We start from the raw sequence: 9,487 nt of genomic DNA, 5'->3' as shown, positions 1-9,487 counted from the left end.
CGCAACTTTGGTCCCTGCAGAGTCTTTGCTGTTGCGGAAGTTGTATTATCGTGCATTTCCGGCTCTGTCCATACCCCAGCGGCATCAATGTGTTGGGGTGTGTGGCGTTGAGACGGTGTTCGGGCTTCTCGATCGATCTAACGGAACTTACTTTCCGTGATCGTAGAAAGTGGCTTTTGTATTCAATTGGGTTACTGTGTCGGGAATAACTACTCTGATACATTTTTGGATCATTATCTTTTCAGTGCCATGGTACGATAACACATCTTCTATCCAGTTAGGGTTATAAGTAATTAGTGTCTCGATCAAGTGTCAACGATCATTTTACAAGATGGAGCACTCTCATCTCGTACCCAAATGAAGATTGAAAATTACTAGTACTGTTACTGATCATATCGGTACCCTTAGAAGTACCCATATTTTCCCATTTACTTTATTTTTTAGTGTTTCTAGTCAGTCCCAGCCCCTGAGCGATGTGCAGTCATACGGTCATCAACTTGTGAACTGACAATAAGCATATGGTCTACACGAATCTCGGAAAGAAGAAAAATAAATAAAACATTCACCGGTCATGATTTTGGGATAAATGTACCAATGTTTTTGATTGGGTTGCCAATCATGCAACCGACGTAGAGCTAAGATAGTATACTCACTCATCATGGAATAGAAGTCGTGTTGTTACTCGGTGTCAAATAAGAAGCATCAGGTGAGGCTCAAGGCGACTATGTCGATCTAGTGTTTCCGGTGTGGCAGAATGGGTCCATCCCATACTCCTGGCTGTCAAGCTTTTTTTTAGGGTAGTTTGACAACAATCAGGAGACGTCATGCCTATTAATAGAGATCTATACTATCATCCTACGTTCAATTGATGATAGGGGACTTAGATATCGTTTCATATTGGGATTCTATGCCCCAGACTATGGTTCTACGCGGTTGTCCGCCCTTGAATGTTCTCCAGTTGCAGATAAGAATGAAGCACGTGTGTGTTTTGTATGTTTAATTACGAAGCATGTACAGAGTATATATAGTATGGACGAAAAAAATAGTTTGAGACAGGCAAGAACGTGGGATGTTGCTTATCAAGGTTTGTCTGACAAACCCTAACTGTTGAGAAATGATCTCATTGAAAGAATAGGTTCATTTCCAATAAATTATAGGCAGTTTGGAAGCACCAATACTTGATTCTCTTGTGTTATGAGATCATTCTGATCGATAAGTAGTACATACATATCGAAGGCGGATCACCTGATTGGCTAAAGCGGCGGGGGACCAGTGACGCAAGAGTGAAGCTGTTAAGCGCGGCAACCACGTAGGGAGAAGCTCATCTCATCCTGTCATGCAACCCATCCTCCCTTCTTTGGCCTCAGCTCCTTTCGGAGAAGGTTGAGTTAATTGAGTCATTGATCCTCCCGCGGAACAATTCGGGTAGTCTTCGGTGTACATACTGGGACTTGATAGTCCTTCGGTCAATCAACACAAGAGGTATTTCGTGGCAACGGCTGCCTATCTGCCATGTCCCAAGAGACCGAGCCCCTCCTTCCTCGCTATGAGGAGGACACGACCCTTCAACAGCGACTGCATCAAAAATTGCATTCGTTTCAGATGCTACGTGCCCTTTCAGAGGGTTACTTGCCATCTACCGACCAAGTCATTATTAATCTCCGTACCTTGTTGGCCTCCGATATCCTGAACCCTCGTACCCAGGATATCGGCTCTGTCGGTCGCCAGCTCATCCGAGACTGTCGTATCTGGATACAAGTCTTCATCGAACTATTGCGCGACAAAAATAGTGATGATAAGCTGCAGGAATTCTTGTGGCATTTGTCCCGATCTAGGGTATCGCTTGATCGTGGCCAGGTCGCACAACATGCCTCTCATGTGAAGGCTAGACAAGATACTAAAGCCGGTAAAATTACACGTATACTTGATGTAAATGTAGTAAGCTGATGTTGGGATAGCGTATGATAGTCTTCGCACTGTGGGAAGCCTTCTTTTGACTAATGCCGACTTCCGTCTCTTTGTTGATGACTTAACCACCGTTGGCCGTCAGATATTCTCTGACACGGCATATTTCCTGTCAGATACTTCGAAACAAGTTGGGGAACAGATCAAACCATCACAAGAAGAAGTCGACGCGGTGCAGGGCGTAGGTGCAGATGAAGGCCCGGCCCCATCAAGCGAGGAGCTATGCCAGGAGGTAGCTCAAGTTACAGAGGCGGCAGGTAATGGAGCAGCTCGCATTGGACAAGAGGCAATCAAGAGCGCCAAAGAACATCTGGGAGGCCAGGAAAAGGATACATTGCTCTACCGGTTGAAGCAAGCCGTCCTGAAACTGCGCGAACGATCCGACTATTCGGACTCGGTAGCCACCCTTGCTACACTGGTGCAGCGTTACGCGAAGACCTACGCCAATGCAACTTCGGATATAATCACAACGGCTGAAGAAGAGGTCGAGGTAAATAGGGATCTAAAGCAAGCGATGCAGCAGTTCTGGACTTTGGTTCAGTCGCTGGGCGATGCCGAGCAATGGAAGATCCTGGAACAAAGATTCCAGCAAGTGTTGCAGCATACTAGTAAAGACCCAGAATTTGAGAGACTAATGGGAGAGTTAGGGTCTTCAGTGCAGCAGATGCTGACTGACCCAAGTTTCTTTGACTCTGCTTCAGAAAAACTCAGTGAGCTCGAGGAAAAATCTAAGAAAGTCGGCACTGAGTCCAATCTGCGGCAGGATGTGGAGGCTTTTCTGGAACAGGCAAAACGGACTTTGCGTACAGTCCCTGAAGATGCCGCAGTGACCAAATTGATAGATGCAACCAACAAGCTATACAAAGACGCATGGGACGGCTACTATGAGAGAAAATGCGAATTGCCCTCGGACATCCTTGAAGTTTTCTTTCCTGTTCTTATTCGAACCATACAACACATTCCGATTCTGCGACTTGAGGTGATGGCGCCTGAGCTTGACCTTCTATTGGAGAACTTCATCCTGGAGCCAGGCCACACGGTTAACTATTCATCATTTCTCCCATATCGTCTGCATATCACCACACGGAATGACATCGACGTCTTAAAGAGGCATTCAAAGAGAACCACGGCTGATCTCAAGACCACATTTACTGCCACAGTCATGGGACTCAACGTGAGTGCTTCAGAATTCGGATATTGGCTCCGCACCCACTCAGGCCTGTTCCGTTTCCATGATGAGGGTATCGCCAGTTTTTATCTAGATAAGCGGGGCGTTGATATCTCCTTGGATATCGAAGTGGGTCGGGAGCGTCTGGAGCAAATCTTTACGCTTCGCGGCGTGCGGGTGGTTATACACAAGCTCGACTACAAGGTGCATCGCAGCAAGTGGAAGTACCTTTTATGGTTGACCAAGCCATTCCTGAAGCATATGCTCCGTCGAGTCTTGGAGAAGAAGATCGCAGAACGAATCGTTGCGGCCGCTTTTGCACTTAACCGGGAGCTCGTGTTTGCACGGGAGCGTTTGCGAGCTGCACGCATTGCCAATCCCCAAGATCTGGCGACCTTTGTGCGGGCGGTGTTGGCACGATTGCAACCAGTCTCAGACGTTGAGACTCGTATCGGCTTTGATGCACCTGGAAAAGGTATCTTCAAGGGCGTTTATGCCCCTGGAAGTCTTACGAAAGTTTGGCACGAGGAAGCACTGAGAGCTCAAGAAGCCATTGAAGAAGGAGATGAGAGCTATGGTCTGAGAAGAACATGGCGAAACGACATTTTTAACGTTCCGACACGTAGCTACTAATGATTGACGGATGCTTCGCTTTTTGCTTATTACTTGAGGTTTCTTCTCATCCACTGGCATCTCCCACACTTATCTTTGCATATTCCCTAGGGAGATGTCTGCTTTAATAAGTCTATGTACACGCTGGACGATCCTATTAGTTACTTACGCTATGCGACATGTGTAATCGCCATCGACTCCATTCACTCCTTTACTGCCATGCATGCCTCAACTGTCCACATATTACGGGCCATAATGAAGTGCACAATACAATTATTTAGCAGATATCTCCAAAGAATATTTTGTCGTATAGTGCTGCCTAGCTGTTGCTTCCAATAAAAAAAAGGGGATAATTGTATAATCACACGTGATCCGGCCCGGTTGAACCATTCGCCGTGTTGCGGCCACCTAATCGACAAGCTATGGTGTATTTGGGTTGACAGCTTTATTTAGTTCAGGACAGCAACACAGATCCAACCCCACCACACGCTTCTTGAGGTCTTTGCTGATCTCAAGGCATAGTCTACGTTTACTTTATGGACTGTTCGAGCCTGCTCTCATAATTCAGAAAGCAAGAAATTAGCGAAATAACCACTCTCGCCTCTTATCTACTTTTAAGATACCCGCAAGTCGACAAGGCGCACCTCGATTGCAGCGATAACGCCGCCAACTGATTATCACCAGACTCACACGAGCTGCGCGAACGCAGCTCGTAGAAGATGCTATCCACAATGCGCCTAGCTTGCCTTTTTCTCGTCATTGCACTATGCCTGGTGCAGTTGGTGCTGGCGGCAGAAGACTATTACAAAACTCTAGGTTTAGACAAATCGGCTTCAGAAAGGGATATTAAAAGGGCATATCGAACCTTGAGCAAGAAATATCATCCTGATAAGAATCCGTACGTTTTTGCGTTATCTTAGAAGCACTAGTACTCTAACGGCAATTATACAGAGGCGACGAGAACGCACGCGAGAAATTCGTTGAAATTGCAGAGGCATATGACGTACTTTCTACATCCACCACGCGCAAGATCTACGATCAGTATGGACATGAAGGAGTGGAACAGCATCGACAGGGTGGCAATGCGGGGCGACAGGCACACGATCCCTTCGACTTGTTTTCGCGGTTTTTCGGCGGCGGCGGACACTTCGGACATGCGCCGGGACATCGGAGGGGACCGGACATGGAATACAAGATTGGGTTGCCGCTGCGCGATTTCTATAATGGCAGGGAGGTCACTATTATGTTAGAGAAACAGCAGATCTGCGATGCGTGCGAGGGTACGGGGTCGGCAGATCGTGAGGTTATCACCTGTGATCGGTGCGCGGGGCATGGAAGGGTCATCCAGAAGCATATGCTGGCACCCGGAATGTTTCAGCAAGTGCAAATGACCTGTGATAAGTGTGGTGGACAAGGGAAGATGATCAAGAAGCCCTGTCACGTATGTCACGGACAACGGGTTGTTCGCAAGGAGGTGGAAACAGCGTTTACTGTAGAGCCTGGAATGGGGAAGGGGTCACGGATTGTATTTGAAAATGAGGCCGACGAGAGTCCCGACTATATTGCTGGCGATCTGGTGCTGATTTTGGATGAGCGGGAACCCGAGGCGAGCGATTACCAGTGGCAGACGGACGGCACCTTCTTCCGAAGGAAGGGTAAGGACCTGTTCTGGAGGGAAGCGCTATCACTGCGGGAGGCATGGATGGGTGAGTGGACCCGCAATATCACTCACCTGGATGGGCACATCGTCCAGCTTGGACGCAAACGCGGTGAGGTCGTGCAACCCTTGTCTGTGGAAACAGTTAAGGGTGAGGGCATGCCATTTTACTCGGACGGTCATCTCCATGAAAGTCACGACCAAGATGAGGAGCCGGGCAATCTGTATGTGGAGTATAGTGTGATTCTTCCTGATCAGATGGAGAGCGGGATGGAGAAGGAGTTCTTTGCGCTATGGGAGAAGTGGCGTAAGAAGAACGGGGTTAATCTGGACAAGGACAGTGGTCGGCCTGAACCATCAGTGAAGGATGAGTTATGATATATTAATTAAATACACCGCATCAAGCTGTCTGGATGACCTACGTGAATCCGTGGCTTTGTATATTTACTATATACTGTATTAGATTAGACATCGATCTGCAATGATCAAAGCAGCAAAACTCTGCATCCATCTGAGCCTTGGTGCTCTCTTGCGGATTGAGTTACATAAACACAACGAATTAAGAAACTACAATCGTCGATGGATTTACAGTGGATTTTATCTCAGAGTTCCTTAGGGATGAAAACATAAGCCGGATAATTGATTAGGGTTCAAGTTCAAAGAGTCCTTGGCTCAGTTACACGTGAGTTGTGGACCAATTTACCCATTCTTTATATGCATAATACTACACATGAATTGGTCAGGTCTGGCTATTTGTACGCAATAGCTACTTTTCCTCTTCCTGAAAGGCTCTATGAAGCATCTGCATTAGGAGCATCGATATATATATGTTTTTTTTTCTTAAGGGGGAATAAGTAGCTAATCGTCCACCATTCAAATTGTTGGTGGCTTAGAGCTAGTCCATAATCACAAGGCACTCCCCCTAGATATTCAAACCCATGGCAGTAACTTCTCCTACCGAACAATCTGAAGAGGAAAATGTGTTTGGATACAGCTCTTTGGACTCCTCAGGGCCCGACGAACATGATATATTCACAGAGGTCATGGAAAGTATACGACTGGATCGTCTCGCCAAATACGCCAGCACAATTCGACAAAGCATCCCGCACAGCAACCCCGAAAGTTTCAGGGTAATCGAAATCAAGCCCCCAATATTCGGCTCCTACCATGTCCTTTACCCGGTGAAATTCCACGACGAAATTCTCTGGCTACTCAAAGTTCCTGTAAATGGGAGCCGAGAAAAATTCACAGCCTCGGATGCTAGAGCTCTACGCTCAGAAGCACTGACGATGCGCTTACTGCGTCGCGAAACTACTATCCCAGTCCCAGATATTCATGCCTTTAGCGACACATGTGACAATGAGCTCAACTGTCCGTTCATCCTTATTGACCATGTGGAGGGAGTCTCGCTGTACAAAGTCTGGTTCGATAACGCTTCGCCGAAAGAAATTGTACAGGCACGACGCACGCGATGCCTACGAGACCTCGCGGCTGCTATGGCTCAGCTGGACATATTCTCGTTCAGCACAGGGGGTTCAATGATTCTCGATGACCAGGGTGTCCCCTCGGGCATCGGTCCCTTACGACTAGTAGATACCGCAACCATGCGAGAACGGTTAAGAGCTGGCGATCCAGACCAATCGACAGTCTACTTGGAGATGGGACCCTTCTCCAATACAAAAGAATATTACACAGCGCTGCTGGATCGTCGAAGACCGCCAGACACGACTTTCGAAAAGGGTGTGCTTGGCCTTCTCCGATTGTTCATTGACTGGATACCAGAGCCAAGTGATGAACGCGGCGCGTTCGTTCTGGCCCATCCTGATTTTGATGTTCAGAACGTCTTGGTTTCACAAGACGGGGCATTGCAGGCCGTCATAGATTGGGATGGGGTGGGGGCTGTGCCACGAAGTGTAGGGAATGAACGATACCCGGGCTGGTTGACGCGAGATTGGGATCCGGCAACGTATTGCTGGACCGAGGATATCGAGCGGCGTGCTGAACCCCTAGGTCTCTGGGAGGATTCACCCGATACGTTGAGATTCTATCGATCTTTATATACTGGGTTTATCCAGTCTCACCGGTTATATCGTGATCTGGCATGCGCTAACCTAACTACAAGATCACTCATTCTCAGGAATCTACTAAACGCTGCGAATGATCCGTATGGTACAGTAGATATCGTGCAGAAGGTCTTTGATACAATCGTTAAGCTTGCCCAGGAGGGTGTGTCAACTCGGTCAAATGCGTCTGGTGACAGCAAAGAGTGCGAAGAGGAAGTATTAATGATTGATGATTGTGACCTTGCGGACTTCGACTTTTATGATGTTTCATGCGCACTGGCTGAGAAAAGACTGAGCGAATACCATAGAAGATGCTTGAAGTTCGGGTATGATATCCTTTTATCAGGAAGTAATACAATATAACTGGCATCTGCCATAAACATGGTTACCGCTCCTCTTCAGGAGCTCTATCTCACCTCGTAGTCTGTTAATGCATTCATTACTACAAACCCTACCCCAGGATAATCGTGCCAGCGCGCTTCTATATACCAAGTGGAATACCACGAAGGCTTAGGATCAAGCCTAAAACCTTGCCACACTGCTTATTTTCAATAATCTCCAGACCATGTCACCTTCATGTTGTTACCATTAAATAATAGAATCTACTATGATCTATGATCATTCAATAGATCATACAACTACATACCTATTCAGGAATAGTCCCGTCCACAAAGGTACATCTACATAGATATCTCATGCCTCAGGCACAAAACTTCAAAAGCGGTGCTCCCTCAAAACCAGCAGAATCACACACCGCCCTCCAATTTTTTCCCTAATCAACCAATACAACCATCGCAACAAGAAACCCGATATACAAAGGGAAAGAAAGAACACCGTCAAAATGGTCCGTCAGCTAAAGTATCACGAAAAGAAGTAAGTTGAATTCGGCTACATATTCCGCAATGCCCAAAGACCGGCGCATGCATATCCCGTCGAGCTTGAAGATATGCCAAAAACCCAGAAGGCCTATCTTCAAGTCATCTTCTTGACTGGGATATCCTTTCTGGCCATATTACACGGGCAAATCAAGTTGGAAATTTTAAATGATATAGTAAATTTAACAACAAATCCTAAATAGGCTCCTTCGGAAGGTCGACTTCTACAACTACAAATCCGACGGCGGTCACCGCGAACACGAAGTCCGTCAGCGGTACTATCTCCAGAATGACCTCGACTATAAGAAGTACGTTCCTCACCAGCTCGCATCATATAAAATGTCATCAGAATAGGACCCTAACACAACGTCTCAAAGATACAATGCCCTCTGCGGTTCCCTCCGTCAACTAGCGCATAAGCTCTCGCAGCTCGATCCCGATAGCGATCCGGTCCGGAAGAAGGTCGAGAGCGAAGTCCTCGATAAACTCTGGCGTATGGGGATTCTGAAGCAGAGCCGGGAACAGGGTGCTGGATTGTCGAGGGTTGAGCGCGAGGTGACGGTTTCTGCGCTCTGTAGACGCAGGTTGGCGGTTATTATGGCGCGGAGTGGCATGGTGGAGAATGTTAAGACGGTTTGTTCTTCCCCCCCTTTCCTTTTCTTTCTTTTTTTTTTTTTTTTTTTTTTTTTTTTTGCTCTGGTTGGGGATATTTTTGAGTTAGTTTGTTTGGAGTGTGAGGGCTAATATGTTTTCAGGCTGTTACTTTCATTGAACAGGGACATGTGCGTGTTGGAAGTGAGGTCGTGACTGATCCCGCTTATCTGGTGACGAGGAACATGGAGGATTTCGTCACTTGGGTGGATAACAGTAAGATCAAGAGGAACATCATGCAGTATCGGGATAAGTTGGACGATTTCGATATGCTGTGATGAATGAGCGTGGATTGTTAGTCAAAAGTGGGTGTGTGCTTCTGGTCGATACCCTTCACTATGATTTATATTATCTAAATGATTTGCATGGCGTTACAAGGTGGCGATATTGGAAAAGAAAAAGTATCTCTCATTTTCTTATATCAAGGCAATCAGATTAATTTTGATGCAAATAGATATGAATTCGGTCCAGTCTATGGTTTGTTGGGTATCACAAT

The 9,487-nt window shown here is 46.7% G+C and overlaps 4 protein-coding genes across 4 annotated transcripts; all 4 read left to right on the top strand.

The window, feature by feature from the left end:
• The first annotated feature begins 1,133 nt into the window (after positions 1-1,133).
• Positions 1,134-4,115, top strand: BDV38DRAFT_75640 (uncharacterized protein). The gene is made up of 2 exons (XM_032063882.1): positions 1,134-1,906; positions 1,959-4,115. The coding sequence occupies exons 1-2, from the start codon at positions 1,513-1,515 to the stop codon at positions 3,764-3,766; spliced, it is 2,202 nt and encodes a 733-aa protein (XP_031914369.1). The 5' UTR covers positions 1,134-1,512; the 3' UTR covers positions 3,767-4,115.
• Positions 4,116-5,821, top strand: BDV38DRAFT_75641 (putative DnaJ domain protein). The gene is made up of 2 exons (XM_032063883.1): positions 4,116-4,643; positions 4,697-5,821. The coding sequence occupies exons 1-2, from the start codon at positions 4,465-4,467 to the stop codon at positions 5,778-5,780; spliced, it is 1,263 nt and encodes a 420-aa protein (XP_031914368.1). The 5' UTR covers positions 4,116-4,464; the 3' UTR covers positions 5,781-5,821.
• Positions 5,822-6,445: 624 nt separating this feature from the next.
• On the top strand, positions 6,446-7,828 carry BDV38DRAFT_270769 (phosphotransferase family protein; the record flags this gene model as incomplete). Its single annotated transcript, XM_032057207.1, has 1 exon — positions 6,446-7,828. The coding sequence occupies one exon, from the start codon at positions 6,446-6,448 to the stop codon at positions 7,826-7,828; it is 1,383 nt and encodes a 460-aa protein (XP_031914367.1).
• Positions 7,829-8,306: 478 nt separating this feature from the next.
• Positions 8,307-9,269, top strand: BDV38DRAFT_270768 (snoRNA-binding rRNA-processing protein IMP3; the record flags this gene model as incomplete). The annotated part of the gene is made up of 4 exons (XM_032057206.1): positions 8,307-8,338; positions 8,544-8,648; positions 8,718-8,973; positions 9,096-9,269. The coding sequence occupies 4 exons, from the start codon at positions 8,307-8,309 to the stop codon at positions 9,267-9,269; spliced, it is 567 nt and encodes a 188-aa protein (XP_031914366.1).
• Positions 9,270-9,487: the final 218 nt, after the last annotated feature.

This window comes from Aspergillus pseudotamarii, assembly GCF_009193445.1.
Source record: "Aspergillus pseudotamarii strain CBS 117625 unplaced genomic scaffold BDV38scaffold_22, whole genome shotgun sequence".
Lineage (NCBI taxonomy): Eukaryota > Fungi > Ascomycota > Eurotiomycetes > Eurotiales > Aspergillaceae > Aspergillus > Aspergillus pseudotamarii.
The sequence above is the reverse complement of the archived record's forward strand: the minus strand, read 5'-3'. Positions and strand labels throughout refer to the sequence as shown.

Coding starts and splice junctions, on each gene's coding strand:
- BDV38DRAFT_75640 (XM_032063882.1), top strand. CDS start 1,513: ATGTCCCAAGAGACCGAGCCCCTCCTTCCTCGCTATGAGGAGGACACG. Junction 1,907..1,958: donor TAGACAAGATACTAAAGCCG/GTAAAATTACAC, acceptor ATGTTGGGATAG/CGTATGATAGTCTTCGCACT.
- BDV38DRAFT_75641 (XM_032063883.1), top strand. CDS start 4,465: ATGCTATCCACAATGCGCCTAGCTTGCCTTTTTCTCGTCATTGCACTA. Junction 4,644..4,696: donor TATCATCCTGATAAGAATCC/GTACGTTTTTGC, acceptor GCAATTATACAG/AGGCGACGAGAACGCACGCG.